The sequence below is a fragment of the Falco peregrinus genome, chromosome 10, assembly GCF_023634155.1.
Source record: "Falco peregrinus isolate bFalPer1 chromosome 10, bFalPer1.pri, whole genome shotgun sequence".
NCBI classification, from domain to species: Eukaryota; Metazoa; Chordata; class Aves; order Falconiformes; family Falconidae; genus Falco; species Falco peregrinus.
In genome coordinates this window covers 9,921,550-9,938,286 of record NC_073730.1, presented here as the reverse complement: position 1 = coordinate 9,938,286, position 16,737 = coordinate 9,921,550, and the positions used below count along the sequence as shown (strand labels likewise).

Here is a 16,737-nt window from a genome sequence, read left to right as displayed (position 1 = left end):
GTATGGGGAAGACCACGTGCCAGCATGCACCTCCTGGCTCACTAGCTTTCCCAAAGCACTCTCCCCCACCTGGGTTACGGTTTCCTTCATCCTCACTGGTTCCACAACTGAGCTCTCCGTCTGGCTGGGAACCCCCTGCTCTTTCCCAGGCTGGACCCCCTGCCACCAAGCTCCCCTCCCCACCATGGTTTGGAGACTGGCCACAAGGGACGTGCTGCTGCCCCAACCCTAGCAGAGGATTCTTAGCTAAGGTACTGCTGAAAGCCAACAGACAATGAGCTTATCATGACTTATTTACGAGGCCAGCTACTGGGGGAAGAGGAACGTGCCTGTTCCTCGTCTCCTCGGGACCCATCATGTTGCACATCTGGCTGAGCCCAGTCATTCCTGCCACTGCGTGACCCAGCAAGCCTGGCAGACAGCCGGCACAGGCAATACTTGCTCACATCTGCCCGGGAGTGCCTTTCCGAAGTCCCTCTGGCAAGCAGTGCCCAAAGCCTCATCCCCACCTGGCTTCCCCAGGGGCTCAGACCTTGCTTTCCATCGTTAATGTCTCACACCACACCTTCTTACCAGTTCAGATGCCTGCCCTCTGCCACATGGAATCATTCACCTCCTTCAACTTCTAATTTTACTACACATGCATTACAACAGAGCCTACGTACAACTCACACTACTTAACACTGCCAGTAACCTTCAAAGCATCACTGGAAAGCACCCGCCGTACCCTGGCCATGGTATTAAAACAGAGAGCAAAGCCAGGGCCACCACGCTTTGGCCAGCTCTCCTGGAAACCATCCCTCCCCTATAGGTAGTCTTGGTTAAAAGGCTGCTCCAGTGAATCTGGGTACTAATTTAATCAGTTTATTCATTAAATACTAACCACAGGATGAGATCCTGACCTATTTCATGCAATCAAGTAGGCAGCACGTTGGTAGCAAGAGCAGACTAGCCGTTATTTCATTAAGAAGTTAAGTGGCGTTGGTGGTGCCGGGAGAAATACAATGAACTTGCCCGGAAGCCTTCAGTCTTTTTACTGCGATTGTCAGAGCACTGAAAGAGCAATTGAAATTATTACAGATATCCCTTCGATTCCTCCCAGATCTAATACAACGTAATCTTGTTCATCTGGGATAATCACATCAAGTCATTAGCCCGGCGATAATTCACCTTGCGCCGAGTGCCTTGGCAAAGAGCAGGCTGAGCTTTTCGGGAGGCCAAAGCTTGAGCATCTCCTGGCCAGCCTGCTGCCTGCCTGCAGGTCCCCCACGGGCAGCCAGGGGTGGGCTGCCCCCAGGCAGGGCTCTTGCACGCAGGGCCAGCTCACTTTCAAATCCTGCTCTGCTTTACAGCAGGGACATCCATGCTGCTCGTTGCATGATGAAAGAAAAAAAACCAAAAAAAAGGAAAAAAAGGAAGGCATCATTGTAAATGACCCAACGCTTTTAAAAACTCGCCATGGCAGAACAGGGATATCTCAGAAATATTTTAATTAAATGAGCTCAAACTACACCAGGTGCTCTACACAAATAACTGCCCGCATGCACTAATTTTCACACCAGTCCGACTGTGCATGTGGCTTAGCAGAGGATGCAAAATCTCGCTTTAAACAAGCTTGTTGAAATTCAGCAATTTTGCCAATTTGCTAAATCAGAGCTCAGCTATGCAAAGCAGCAGAAGTTCCACAAAATCAGATGTACCTGACAGAGTAGGAGGCGTAGAGGAGCTAGATTTTAAAATACTTTAAATGTCTCCTTGTTCTGAGCCTGCAAAACTCAGCTGGACGCTTCCCAGAAACAGGCTTGCAGAAGACTTCCACAGAAGCAGCTTTTAAGAAGTGCCTATATAGGACTTCATCCTTTCTGGCACCAAAGAAAACCTGGATTAAAGCTGCACTCAGCAATCCAAGCAGCAAAAAAAGGATCATTCCAAATTCTCTAGAACGACCGCACCAAGCCCCAGCCAGGTAGCACTGGCGACATGCCAGGAGCACAAAGAGGAAAGCATTTGCATATATTTACATCACGACAACATGAAAAATATACAGTTATCCTTGCCATTTAGGGCCCCATGTGCTTAGCCATTCTGGAAAGAAAAGAAAACAAGAAAGGATGTCTTGCAGCTAGCTCAGGCACTTTAAACTGCCCATAGTCCTCATGGTTGGGAAGATGCATCAATTGGGCTCTTGCTCTCCCGTACCATAACACCCTCTTTGGCAACTGATAGGTGTACGACCTGTCCCAGACCACTCTCATGAGCTCCCATGTGAGTTTCTCAAGCCTTGCCCGTGACCGGCGCAGAGCAGAAGAGCACTGTGACCTCTGGGCTGCTGCTTCCCAGGAGAGCCTGGGCAAGGAAGATCCCCCGGGCACACCCCAACAGGACAGGCTGGCTGCAGCTTTAACAACCATTTAATTACTGTTGAGCTTAGGATTTTTTGATGTTCAGGTGCCCAACAGGTAACTATCTGGACTTACGGATTGGTTTCTCACACCTTGCATCCTGAGGAGCCAAAGAGCACTCTGAAGGCCAACCTACCCCAGCAGTGCAGGGCATGAAGCAACACAGACCGGGTCACCCTGTTTTGGGATGATGAGGAGAAGGGATTCAGTTGTACAGACACAAGCCCAGCCACTTGCCAGGAAAACAAGTCCTTGCCTGTTGTATTTATGAGTACTGACATGGCAATCAGTGATCTGCAGGAAAGCCAGAAGACATAGCTTTGATGGAAAGCTGCAGCAAACAGCCAGAAGATGTAGGCTTTGGAGGAAAGCTGCAGCTTGCAAAACTGCTGTCCAAGTGCATCCTTGGCACGGCTAATGTCCCATTCCACCGAGTCCTTTCAGGGCTAGGGATTTGCACCAAGACACAGAGCAGGATGGGGCTGTGTCTCTAACAACCCCAGCTGATATCCCAGGAAAGCCCAGCGACAAATAAACAGACATTAAAAGTCTCTCTGGCAGATCTGAGCTGCAAAGCCATGGCCTTTCAATGACTTGCATCTCCCTTGTCTTACTCTACATCAGGGAAGCCCGAGCACGCATTTCAAGCAGGAAAAGCAGGAAGGCAGAGGCAGCTGGCTGAGCACCTCCCCTTCCCTCCTCTCTCCCCTGAGCTGTAAGAATCCCGGGAATTCTCCAACATCCTCCTGCTTCTGGACAGAAACTCTCCCTGCAGCTAGTGCAGTCACCATGGCCATGCCACTGCCAGCCCTTCAGCTGGGGGTAGGAAGGGGATGGCACCCCTGCTTTGCAACACTGATGCCCTGTATGAAACCCCTCTCAATCCAACCCACGAAAGGGACCAGATTTGGGCTTTAGATATATATATAAAAATATATTGCTCTGGCGGAGCCGTTCTGCCCACAGCCGTTGCTCTGCTTTGCTCTAGGGAGAGTGGCAGCAGGGCCCTGCCGGAGCAGGAATTCCAGCAATGCTGGCTATGCTGTGTTCTCCTCTTTGCCCCCAAAGGGTCAGGTCTCCACCTAACCAGGATCAGCCAGGCCTGAGGCACTTGCCCTGCAGTCCCAGCTGCCAGGGAGGAGAGGGCAGGCAGCACTGCAGGAGCTGCTGCTGCTCATGGCCCCATCCCTCCCTGCTCCCAGCCCAGCACAGGGGTCTTCCAGGGCGCTCTCCCCCTCGGGACCCTCACAGCCAGGCAGCATGCTTCCTCACTTCTTGACAGGATCATTTTTTTTTTATCATTTAGTAAACAGAGGCAAAGCCCAGCGAGCGGCTAGGGCGAAGGCAGCACTGAGAAAGGGGAGCTGCAGCAGCAGGGCAGCCAGCGAGGGTCCCCCTCCTTCACCAGCAGCCACTAACTCAGAACAAACTGGGACACAGCACTTTCTTCCTAAACCAAGGACTGCATTAAAATCCATACAAACCTCAGGGACAGCAGCTGCTTCACACACCACATGCAGAACCACTGCAGCTTGCACCTGACCATCTCCCATTGCTTGCTTTCTGTGCCTAAATAAAATTTTTCTTCCTCTGGTTTCCCCATATCAATATTTTGGGATTGCTTTATTCCTTGAAGAACATAACTACCCTTCTGCTTTAAGAACATGCATTCCTTGACCTCCAGCCAAACTGAAACCAGCTTCCAGCACCCGGCTCAGCCAACAAATGCCCTTGCTATGCTGCAGTAACATCTTGCTGCTGGGTGCAAGGCCAGCACAAAACATGGGAAACCAGGGAAGGGCTACAGGACTAAATTTCCATAAAACAAACCATCTTGGCATCCTCTTCACAAACAGCACACCATAACAAATAAACAGGCATTAAAAGTCTCCCTGGCAGATCTGATCTGCAAAATCACAGTTTTTCAATGACTTGCATCTCTCTTGCCTTACACTAGGTCAGGGAAGCCTGAGCACACGTTTCAAGCACATCATTCACCATGAGAAATCATTATTTTACCCTAATTTGTGTCCTTCCCCTGCCCATTCAGAGCTTTACCTATGGATTTTCTCGACTATGGTTAAGTTTATTTATATTTGTCAACAAGGATGTTTTGGTGTTTGGGGTTTTTTTTCTACCTAGGGTTTATTTAAGCCCCCAAAGTTGTGCCCATTCTCCCATACAGCTGTGGAGTTACATGATTTTTGGGGGTGGAGCTGCATTCTTTCAAAAGTCTTATCTTGAAAGGCAGGGAAGGAAACAGCTGTTTATAACAGCTCTTGACACCGTAACAGTTGTTCTGCCCCAAACCTCATCTGGAACCAAGGTGAGCAAACCTAATGCCAGAAAGGACTTCCCAGCTTGTGCAGTGGCCACAACGTTCACCACCAAGAGGACAGGGCAAGGGGTAGGAAAGCTGTTGAGAAAAGCCCACAAAGTATTTACACCCTGAAAATTTGAAACAGATGAGTCTTGCAATCTGTGTCCTTGCGATACAATACTTCTCTTCTTGGGATATGATACTCCTCTCTTCCACTGGTGATGAGAAAAGGGAAAACGAGATTATAGCCTGAGTCCACAGAAGGGGCTGAGAGAGGAGCAGGGTGACAGCAGAGCCCTGGTAGGGCTGCTCAGCTGCACGAGCAGGTCCGGTGCTTAGAGGATCCCATGAGGCCACCAGAAAGACAGCTCATCCATTACTCAACATCCCTGCAAGCATCCTCAGTTCCTTCCAGTTAAGAATGTTATTCCAAGGAGAGAGCCACCCCTGGAAGACAGGGGAGACCCCTTGCTGTGACCCACAGAGCAGACCAAATTCCCTGTGCCTATGGCCATACCACCATGTATGCCAGACCAAGGTCCAACCAAAGGGCTGTCTCATACCTCAAAAAGCAGTCAGGCTTGTGCTGTTTTAACCCTGGGGGCAGCAAGCTCCCCGGGTGTGTGGTTTGCTCACCACCCAGTCTGCCCCTGAACACCTTCCAGTTTGCAGGCGAGAGGCCAGGGAGCACAAGAAAAGCTCCTCTCCTGGCTATCAGCCAAGCGTTACATGGCAAGAGCACCCCGCACCCTGGCTATAAGTATTTTGGGAAGCCAGATGACTTCATTACCAGATGACATCCCCTGACCTACTTGCTGTTAAACAAGCTCGCTGCTGGCTGGCCCCAGCAGCTCATTACTCAGCACTTTAATTTGCACACTGCCATTTACCAGGCACTAACCTGCTGGCATATCCAAGCAGTGCCCAAATTCTCATGCAGCTGAAGCATTGACACAAGCAGTAAAACACAAACAGACCTCTTCCACAAGTAGTTTGCTATTATTTTTTAATTGGGACTGATGCATGAGGAAATCCTCCAAATTGCAGACATGCTACCACGGCACACGGGATGCCCAGGTACCACAGGGGACAGCCAGCGCTAGGGATGCTCCAAACTGATGGTGTGGCACATAAAGCTTGCAGGCATCGTGCTGGATTACATGGAGATCTCAATGGACAGAAGGACGGTGAAAAATACAGAGTTATGAATAACCTGGAGAACAGGATTTATGCAAGTAAAGGCTGTAAGCAGAGAGGGCGGATCGGTGCACCCACCACCCCAACGCAGAAGTGGAACGAGCATCCTCACCACACTCACCCTGATCCGCCGCATGGCCGTCACAATCTCCACCCGGCTGTTTGGCCGCGGCACATCCAGGCTCCCGATGTACTGGGGGGAAAGAAACAGCAGATTAGTTGAGTTTCCATGGCACTGGAAACCTCATAGTCCCACCACGGCCTCGATGGCATGCCTGGAAGGAACCCAGGGACACTTCTGGGGAACAGGTGGTGTTTTGCCCACTGCACCTGAAGCCTTACACGCCTCCCACCATGAAGCTGTTCCCTCACTGCAATGTTTCAAGAATTCAGCAGCCCTTATTCTAAAAGGAAAATAACTTCAGTGATCAGGCCAGCAGGACTCATTCATCTATGCCGCAACCAAAGTACATAGGTATAAGCCAATATCCCCTCGGCTGCACCGAGTCATCTATTAGAGACTTGGATATTGGAATATCCCTAAAATAGCTGGGGCAACCTGTCCTGTGACAGGCCCTTCAGTATTTAATTACAGCACTGTCAAACCCTTGGCTGTTTCTGCAGCAATGCTGAGCCTCCAGGCCAAGCCTCCAGAATAAAGGAACCGCTTTGCTATTCAAAGGGGACCAAAGGCAGCACCACTGTGACCCAGCACAGAGAGATGCCGAACAAAAACCTTTTTAAAAATAAAATAGAAGAGGGCAGATTCAGAAGAAGGATCAGAAAACAGACAAGCGATGAAGAGTCAAAGCTGAGCGCTAAAAACGTGTAGTTAGAAGAAAAGTGGTTTGAGTCTATTTACTAGCCCCCTGTGCTCCCACGCCTCATCTCGACATGAGCGCTGACGTAACCCTCGGCAGCGCAGCACAGGCACTAAAGCTGGCAGGGCTGTATGTTCCTGTGAATACGGCCGTAACCTTCACTGGCACCGTGAAAACCCAGGTCACTGGTTTCAAGCACCAGTAGTTAACATGGTTGAACATGTGCGGGGGTCACCGCACAGGAAGGGGCTGTGGAGAGGGGTTATTTCTCACCCAGCATTGCCACGGGAGTGCCAGCATCTCTCCGCTGGGACGCTGCTGCCATCTCTATTGAGGGCACAGTGTGGGGGCTGTGTGACCCTGCCTGGGCTTAGTGTGTGCATGCTGTCCCAGAGAGCCCTCCTTGCTCACCCTCACGTCTGCACCACAAACTCGACAAGCCCAACCACCCAGCATGGCCAGCCCCAGCTGCACGGCTCCTGCCTGGGGTGGAGACAGAGGCAGGCATCCAGCGGCCGGCACCGGGCAGTCAGTGCTGAGAGTAGATGTGAAGACAAGAGGATATAAAAATAAACACCAAACAGCTGGCATGTTTGTCACGTGCTGAGCAGGCTGCCACGGTGCAGGGCAGCTTTATGTAAGCAGGAATTAAAGCCCACGATGCACACCACCGGCAACGGCAACATTAACTGCCCAGACCCCAACCACACGACTGCAAAAGCACAGGTTTTGATAAATTTTCGGTCACATCCCCTAAGCAGAGCCTTCCCACCTCTTCAAAGGTTCAGGCCATATTAAGAGAGGCATCTCTGACATCAGTCAATTCTCTTTTCTTACATAAAGTCTGGAAATCATCAATAAAAAGTAGGAGGTGAGGAGGGCTGAGGCAGCCAGAGCCCTGGGCACACGATGACAGTGCAGCACGTAAGGAAGGACCTTCCCCCACCATCCCCTGCCAGGTGAACATCTCAGCTGCTCAGCACCTCTCCCACCCGGCCTCCCCACGCTGCTCTCTGGGTGGGACTGCCCGGCACTGCTTCCCATGCACCTGCAAGGCAGACTATAGCTTAGACGAGGAGAGGGATAGCCATTTGCAGCCAGAGGATATCTGCCTCCTTCCAACTATTCCCGACAGCACGAGGTCACTGCCACCAGAGGGGTAATCGTTTTTCTTTTCCCTGCATTTTCCTTCCCCAGGCGGGCGCAGAATACAGCCACGTGCAAGGACAGGGCAAGCATCGGCAGCTATCAGCAGGGCAGGAGACGGCCTCATCCACCACTGGCTCCCACAGCCACACGAATTCGAGTAATGCCAACCTCCTGGCTGACAACCACAACCTTGGCCAGCAGCCACACTCAGTCATGCCCATAATTGTATGGGGGACCCCGGCAGGGCTGGGTCGCCTCATAAGCAAGTGATGGAGCAGAAGCCAGACACCACCTTGAACCAGGCAGCACCTCCTTGGATGGCCCTCCTGGGAAACAGCACCAACAGTAGGAATGTCTTGATGCTGTCCTATCTACACCCCTTTATTCAGCTATTCCCCTCCAGCGCACGTTCACGTGTACCCAAACGAAGGGGCGCGGGACATAAACCATGCAGGATTCACCTTTTCTCCTAAGCCTGGGCTCCAGGGCATCCTGTTGCATCCCACATTCCGCGGGAGTGTGCCCCTGCCAGAGCCCATGGCAGCTCCAGCCCTAGTGTGGGTTCGCTCCACACAATTACTGTCCTCACAGCTCCAAACACACCCACCTCTCCCTCCGGTTCCAGGTATTTTTTGCACATTTCACAAAACTCAACAGAAGGATAAAGTCCCCCCAGATTATTTTTGCTTTCAGGGCAGAAATCCCACATGGGAACTGCACGGCAGAGGAGTAACCCTTCCCAATGTGGTGAGCATCCCCCCAAAAACGCAGACTCGGAGGTCAGCCTGTCAGCTAAGCTACCGTTTCCCAGGCGAGGAGCAGGGATGGCCTGAGAAACCGCCCCTATTTACCAGTGATCTGCAGGCGATAAGCGCACCGAGGGCCGCTCCTGCTCCACTCCCCTCCAGCCCTCCTACTCACAGCACCGACTTCCATTTCGGAAAGAGGTGTGGGATAAAGCAGGCAAGGCGGAGGCAAGGATCAGCAAAGCAGCCGGAGCCTCCGGGGTGTGGGACTTCCCCCCTATCCCACCCCAACGCTGAGACCCAGGTCCCCTCTCCCAGGGCAGCAGCCCCAGGGACCCCTGAGCACTGGGGCTCCCAGACCCCAGGCATAGGCTTTTGCCTGCCTTTAAAACTTATGTGCCCCAGGCAGGGTGCCAGGCATGGTGGTGGTCCTGGTCCCCGCAGGGGCTGGCGTCCTGGCTCCCAGGGCTCGAGCTGGCATCCATGCCAGCATCCGTACCAGCAGGTCGACCCTGCGGGAAAGGGAGGCAGCAGGGCTGGGGCTGAGCCCGGGGAGGAGAAAGGAAGGCGCCCGAGACAAAAGGAGGGAAAATAAAGCTGTGTGAAAGAGAGCTGACAAAGAAAATAAACCCATGAAAGAGCCCACCCTCCCCACGCTGCCAGGAACTGAGGAGGAAACCATATGTACATATGCAGGACGTGGCTTTTCCAAATAATCACCTCCAGATCCATGGCCCCACCACACTGCCGGGGATGGGGGGCAGAGGTGGGGGCCCCCCACGTGCACCCAAGAGCCAGGCAGGATCAGGGGGTCACTGATCCCCATGTTCTGAAAGCAGGGGGCACGGCTGGCTCAGTGGGGAGGGCAATCCCAGGCAGCCCCCTCCTCCCCGGTCCAATTAGGAGAAGAAAGGCCACCCTCTCAGAGTGCTGGTGAATGGGCAGCTGAGGGGGTCCCTTCTGTAACGAGGCGCTCTGGCAGCCCGACAAAGGCAGCCCTCGCATTGCAAACGGTCAGAGCTGCTCGGGGCCACGTCACGCCCAGTGGCACGGGCAGGGAGGCACAAAGCACCTCTTTTGCAGGGTGCTTCTGGTCCCCTGTGTGCTCCACTGCTCCTCATCCTCCTGCGTGGGATCCAGCCTTCCATCGCTCAGGGCCTCTAGAAAGGGCAGCCCCTCTCTCTGCTGTTGCACAGGCTTGGTGGCTGTCACCCACCGGGCTTCTCAGCACCTGAGGGGACCTTGCTTGCTGCCCCCCTCCCCTGCAAACAGGTTCCTCTGTCTGTCCCAGACACAGCCCACACCACGCACCCTCCTCCTACGGCTTACGAAAGACCTGTCCAGTTCAGGGAAATACTGGTCCTTCCCTGGCCAGAGGGAAAAAAATATAACACAAGAAAACAAAGGAGATCACTTTGCCAAACCACTGTTTGCACAAGTCACTTAGTTTCTCTTTTTTTCCTTGACGTTGTTTAATATTGCTTTTTTTCTGCTCTGTCAGAAATTCATTTTCTTGAGAAGGTGCTTTTTCTGTGACAGCAGGTGGCAGATATTTTCAGAAACCTGAAGGCCGATTGCATCGCTGCCAGGGGGACACCTTCCAAGGGGTGTTGATGAGATCCCTTGCGGGTGGTGGGCAGTGGTGGGCAGTGAAAGCCTTCCCGGAGAGGAGCTGCCGCCTTCCCGAGGGAGGCACACTGCTGCTCTGCCAGCCCCACACTGCATGCAAAGGTCAGCGCTGAATCATACCCAACTTACAGGGGAGCCTAGATTGGCTGGCTGCCGGGCTTCCAGCTTCAAAAGCCACCCTGAGTCAGAGAGCTTGCCACGCATGGGGAGCCACTGCTTCTGCAAAGGAGCTGCAGGCAGGTGGGCAACGGGGCAGCGCAGGCAGAGGAGACACACTGGCATCAGGCCCAGGCTGGGGCATCGCACCACGGTGTACACAGCCATCCCCTGGGCCATGGAGCCTCGTCCAAGCAGGGGGTCCTGCTTCAACCCCAGCTTGGCTGGAAGGAGTTGCCAGATGTACCGGCAGCTGGGTGGCAGACATCAGATACGGGGTGCAAGTGTCCCATGATTTCTGAAGAGTCCAGGGCCGTGTGAGGCTGTACCTGGTACTGGGACACTGGCACCATGACACACGGCTGTGCCACAAAGCGAGGGCCAAAGTGCTCAGGCACCAGTCCCCAGCCAGGTGCCCCAAGAAACCTCTTTATTTCACCAGCGCCCAGGGAAACACGCAGCCTGTCTGCAGCCTGGCTGGTAAGAACTTCTCCCCCAGGGCTGCTGCCATCAGGGAAAGCAAGGAGAAATCCAGTTCCTGCGACTTTCGCTGTCCTGGTGCTCCCGCTTGCCGGTTGCCCACACACGGCCTCTGCCCGAGGAGCCACGGGGCTGGGCTGGCACGGCCCCAGCTCTGCCTGCGCCCCAGGAACACCCAGCCTCGCTGGAAGGAAATGGGGGGAAGTTTATTCAGGCTGTGGTGGTGCAGGCTCAGAGGCCAAAAGGGATGGAAAAGTCAGCATGCCAGCTGACTTCAGTGGAAAAAAGCCCTGGCTTTCCAGCCTGAGCCTGGCAGGCAGGTGCAGCAGCCTCTGCTGAGCTGGAGGGCTCTAGCCCTGCCCGGTCCTCCCTTAATGGGGCTCTGCACCCCGAGAAACCAGGGTGCACCTAGCTGTGGCAGCCAGGCAGTTTAATGCAGCATATCAGATCCATCCAGAGCTACGCAACCAGACAGCGGGCATTAGCACTGGGACACCTCACACCGGGCAGCACTGGTCAAATTGATGCCTTAAGGATATTTAGTGCTTATCTGCCTGCTGATACTAGAATCATTTGCACTGCCTATGAGCTGCACTGGGGCTCGAGTACCATAAACAGAGCTCTGAGGGTCCCAAGACCCCAGCACCCACCAGAGCCATGTGTACCTCACCCACGCTCCCCTCTCGCCAGCCAAAACAGGGCTCATGTGGTAACAGCAGACACCTTTGCAGCAGGAAGCGGCCCTGCAGCGGGAACACCAGGACCCAGAGCGAGCAGGTGCAGCAGGAAAGCTGAAGTTTTTCCATATCAAAAGAGTAGGGCTGTACGCTCGTCCCCGTTTCCATACCCACCCAGCCCTGCCGCCCACAGCTGCCCCCACGCAGGGGCCAAGCTTCCTGCACTTACACCCAGCTACGGGACTTAACAAGCCTTCAGGTATGGGATGTGCAAGCCCAGCACTGCAGCGGCCAGACAGCAGGGCTGGGAGCATCCCACACCCATCGCTCCCTCCTCGGGACCTTCTGGCATCCGCCAAGCCCACGCGCTGCCAGGCCGGGACCCGTGGTCTGGGCATGCACAGCCCTGCCAAATCCCAGCAGAGATGGGTGGTTTTGGTTTGGGGTTTTTTTGTTGGTTTTTTTTTTTTTTTTTGCTAAGAGCTTCACTAAGCAGCCTGTGAACTGACTTAACAAGTATGGCAGAAATATGCCACTGTTTCAAGATGAGAACTTTTGTGGCACTTGGGAAGGTTATTTATAGCCTTGAGCAAGCAATCCCTGGCTAAATCACACAGCAGCTTTGCTCTGGGCTGAGCAGCCCTGACAGAGCACACCATACCCCAGAGCTGCCAGTACAAACAGCCCCCAAATAAAGCTGCCAAGTCTCTCCCAGCCAGCTAAAGAAGTGCAGAGCTTCACATAACCTGTCTCCAGCTTCCCAGCCCTTGAGGAAAGGGAACCTCGCTGGGAAGGGAGCCTGAAGCAGAGGATGGGAACTAAAACCCTGATCGGAGCTGCCTGCAATTCAACTCACTTCAAAACCCTTTCATGTATAGCCCCTATGTACATGAAAATACACACAGGAATGGAAACACACACGCATCCGCTGCATAGTGTTCACCTGAGGCTATAATCCTTTTTCCTGATAAATGATTTATCTTTGCAGCAATTGGCAGGCACTGCCAGCGCTTGCAGCCTCGGAAGGATGGCGGGCAGGTGAGCTGCAGGGTTCATAGGAAAGGGCATAACTGAATCAGAATAAAGTCTCCTTCATGTCCCGTCTCCAAACATAGACAGCAGCAGATGCTTGGTTCGACTTCAGTTTCCCACGCACAAAAGAGGAGAAAAGTACTGACAAACGAGAGAAAATGCCTGGTTGCCAAGATCCCTTAAGGGAAAAAAAAGAAGAAACCGAACCACCACTCATATGCAAAAAACCCACCTGCTGCCCAGAAGAACAGCAATCCTCCCAAACCTCCAGCCCCACATCTACCTGCAAACAGGCCTGGGATTGGGAACACCAGCACATGTCTCGTCCCAGCTCTTGGCAGTCCTGGACGACAGGTGGTGGGTCTCTCCAAGGACCTGGGTTTGCTTGGACAGCCCCTTCTACTGCTGATGGGGGAGCAGCAGAGAGGGTCCTTGCACCCACCTGCCCCTTCATTGGGAACCATGTACATTAGAGCACTGTGACTGGATTAATGAGTCTCAGGACTGAAGGACTGACAGCTGTTTCCAAATAATGGGTACTCGGTAGGTGGGACCTCACTGTGGGCCACGAGATCTCCACGGCAGGAGGAGAGCCCAGCCCAGCGAAACTGCCGAGAGCAGATTTAACAGGGGCCAGTAACACCTTGCCTGTGCGAACCCAGCAGCACCCAGAACCCCTGCACTCAAACAGACAGGGGGTCTGGCACTCCAGACAGGCTCCAACACCCCACTTAATTCCCTCTACACACTGATCTCTCTGGAGGCGTTGGAGTAGCCTGAGTCATGATTTCTGAATGTGCGGAATTGCTGGTGTTGCACAAGATGGCCCTTGGGTTTTGTCCCGCAGCACCAAGGCCTTGGGAAGATAAGGAGTAAGCTTGCATCCCCCTCCTCCTCACCCGGACTGGAGGAGCCGTGCTGCGTAGAGAGGTGGAGGAGGACACGAGCTGTCTTTACTCTCTACATAGCCAGTTATTTAATCAAAAAAACATTGCACAAGTGGGAATTTCTGTCTGCTCCCCTGTGCCATGCTGCAGCTCCCAGCTCCTTCTTCTGAACGCTTCCGCTAAACCAAGAGGCCAGGCTTTTGATTTTACTCAACAATTCAGACCACAAGGCGCAGAAGAAAATGAACTTCTGGCCTCCCCTTGGAGCCAGCTCCTCCGACTCCCAGCAGCCTGGCCGAGGCGGCTCCAGGACACACAGGGGTTTGATGTCAAGAGAGGTGGCCAATGAAAACAGATCCAAAAGTGTGAAATGTATTACTATTCCTAAGAAGATGGAGTGGGATTTTCCAACTATTGGATTTATGTCCAGAAAATGGATTAACATAATCCTTAGAGGACACTTCGCTCAGACGCAGTGTCCCTGTGCCAGAGCATATGGCTGCAAATGGCTTCAGCGGGGACAAGCAACAAAGTCTCCTGATGGCATCACGTGTGACAGTACCTCTTGCTTCAGAGTGAGTCCATTGCTCTGTGCTTGAAAATGGCCAAATCCTAACTGCCTGCAGCCACTCACCCCTGGGATGCCAGGACTCCCTTGGGAGAAAGGCAAAGGGGACAACAGCATGGATGTCAGCAACTACTGATGAACCAAAACACACACTACATCCACTACACGTGCCATTTAAAGACAGCAACAGACAGCGTAGGTCTGAGTTTACAAATAATATTAAAAATTAAAACAATAAATCAGCACATACTGACTCAAGCCCACATTACCCCCCTGCAGTGAGCCCCAAGCAAGCTCGTCAGGAATCCCAGGCGGCAGAGCAAAGAGCACTGATCCAGCTGCTGAGGGCTGTAACACCAGGATCCCCACTGCCTGCACTATCAGCGATCCCAGGAGGCTTTTAGGAGACAGGCACACAAGTCCCAGCACCCCACATGAGTATTTTTCTTCTTCAATCTTCCCCCAAAGTTCTGCTCTAAATCAGAGTTCCTCATTTTTGTGACTCGCACTGGGTGCCTGGCAGAAACAAGAGCCGCGCTGGTTTAAGTGCTCCGGATTCTTGGGGATAAAAGGAACTAAAGGAGTGTAAGCATTTAATTAATCTCCAGCAATCTAATAAAAGGATGGAGTAATTGCCTAAGCCATCTGCATTCTGCATCTGGCATTAGGGGATGCTGGAGAAACCCACAAATTCGGAAGATGGGTTTTGTACGGACTGTGCTTGGCATCAACGCGTGCCACAGGATACCAAATAAGAGAAAGAGGAGCTAACAAAGACTAATACGCACTACCCTATTAATGCAGCCAAACCCAGCAGCACGGAAAAAAAGATGAGCCACAAGCAGACTGAGGGGCAACTGAAGCCCCATCCCACTCCTCACCCCCCAAGCCAGGCATGGAAGAGGCACACGGGGTTTAGAAGGCGAGATGCTTTGCAGCCTCCCCACAGGTGAGGGGTGAGCAGGTACTAGCAACAAAATGGCAATTGGCTCCAATAACCCAGGAGCAAAAGGCTGAAAAGCTGAATTTGAACAGTTTTTCCCAGGAAACAGCTGCAAAGCAGGTTTGAGTTTGCTCCGTAAACAACTCTGCTGCTTTATACTCTGCAGCAGGGTGCCTGCCATCGGGTGGGTGATGGTGTCTGCAGAGGAACCCTCCTAGCCCTGAGAAAAGGGGCAAAGCAACACTTCAACACCCTCCCATGAGCCACAGCCTTGACCCCAGGGCACTGTGCACAATTAGATGCCATATCTGTGTCCCCTACCAGTACATGTGCTCCGAGGAAAACAGTGGGTGACAGATGCCTGCTTCCCTGCCACTCAAAACTATTTTACACCAGGTGTTTTTCCAAGTCGACCTCACTTGCGTATCTCAACAGTGTGATAACTGTATCCCCCAGGAACAGCAAACAGGGAAGGATTTTGTTTTCCCTTTTCAAATTCCATGGTCAGCTACTTCCCGGTGTACTGCCAGCCAGCGTTACCGACCCACGGACAGGTAGCTCAGCTTTTTCTCAGCCCGCCCCGAGACTGCAAGCTTTCAGCCAGCGGGAAGCCACGGTCTAAGTGGAGTAAGAGACTGAGAGGTCCCAACAGAAAAAAAGAAAAAGAAAGAGCGCTGCCTGCCAAACCCACTAGCGAGAATGGTAAGGAAAAATAGCAAGATTTTTTTTCAGGCGGGCGGCCCTGACCTCTTGCACTGCACCGCAAGTGGCATGCGGTTCCTCCGGCTGCGCACACGATGGGTTTATCCCATGAGCGGAGCACCAGGGTACAAAGCATCCTGCAGGCACCCACCGCCCACCCGCCAGCCGCCACTCCAGCACTACCCACGGCGGTGGGAATGCAGGGCAAAGCCCGAGCCCGCGACCCTTTCCCGGGAAGGTGCACACAGCCCCCGGCTCCCTGGGGCCAACGGCCCCAAGCAGCGCAAGGCAGAGACGTGGAGGGATGCAGGGCCACGGAGGGATGCTGGGGTGAAGCAGCAGGGTGGCCCCGCTCCCGCTTGACTCGGCTAGCCAGCTTCCACATCCTTACGGGATGGGTGGAAAGCCTCACCCAACTCTTTGCAGCTGAGTTTGGGGAAGAGGAGGCAACACCAACGGGAAGGGCTCCCGGGGAAAGCGGAGAAAACCCAAGAAGGGAGAGCTGGAAAACGGGGAATCGCGGGGGGTGAGGGTGCGAGCGCTGGGCAGGGGCCCCCGCGGACCCCTCCCGCCGCTGCCCACCTTGGCCTCGAAGCAGATGCCGTGCTGGAAGGCGTCCTCGTTGTGCAGGGGGATGCGGAGGTCATGCCGGTCGTCCACCAGGTTGTACTTGGACTTGGCGGGCATGGCGGCCCCGCGGCGGCCGGGCTGCCCCTGCAGCGCGCCCGGCGCCGCCGCCGCGGAACCTCCGCCCCTCGCCACCGGCCGGCCCCGGGGCGGGGACGCGCCGCCGCGCAGCGCGGAGGAAGGGCGGGGAGGGGGCTGCCAGCGCGGGTCTCCGCACCCCCCCGCGGGGGAGCCGGCGAAAAACCAGCACCCGAGAGGGGCGCCGGGGAAGGCACCGCTGACACCTAGTGCGCGGTGCCGGGTATGCACCCCGGCCCCGCCGAAGTTGTTGGTTTTTTTAAACCCCAAATATAATAAATAAAGGAACATTAAAAAGCCTGGCACGTGGTTGCGGGATGGGG

The 16,737-nt window shown here is 53.8% G+C and overlaps 1 protein-coding gene across 2 annotated transcripts in view; it reads right to left on the bottom strand.

Moving 5' to 3' along the window:
* Positions 1–16,488, bottom strand: part of NOS1AP (nitric oxide synthase 1 adaptor protein) — a 43,699-nt gene extending 27,211 nt beyond the window's left edge. For both annotated transcript variants that reach the window (XM_027781905.2, XM_027781906.2), the window contains exons 1-2: positions 16,292–16,488; positions 6,041–6,112 (exon numbers count right to left, since the gene is read on the bottom strand). In XM_027781905.2, the coding sequence (XP_027637706.1) occupies positions 6,041–6,112; positions 16,292–16,396 (177 nt within the window). In that variant the 5' untranslated portion in view covers positions 16,397–16,488. The remainder of the gene's footprint in view (positions 1–6,040; positions 6,113–16,291) is intronic.
* Positions 16,489–16,737: the final 249 nt, after the last annotated feature.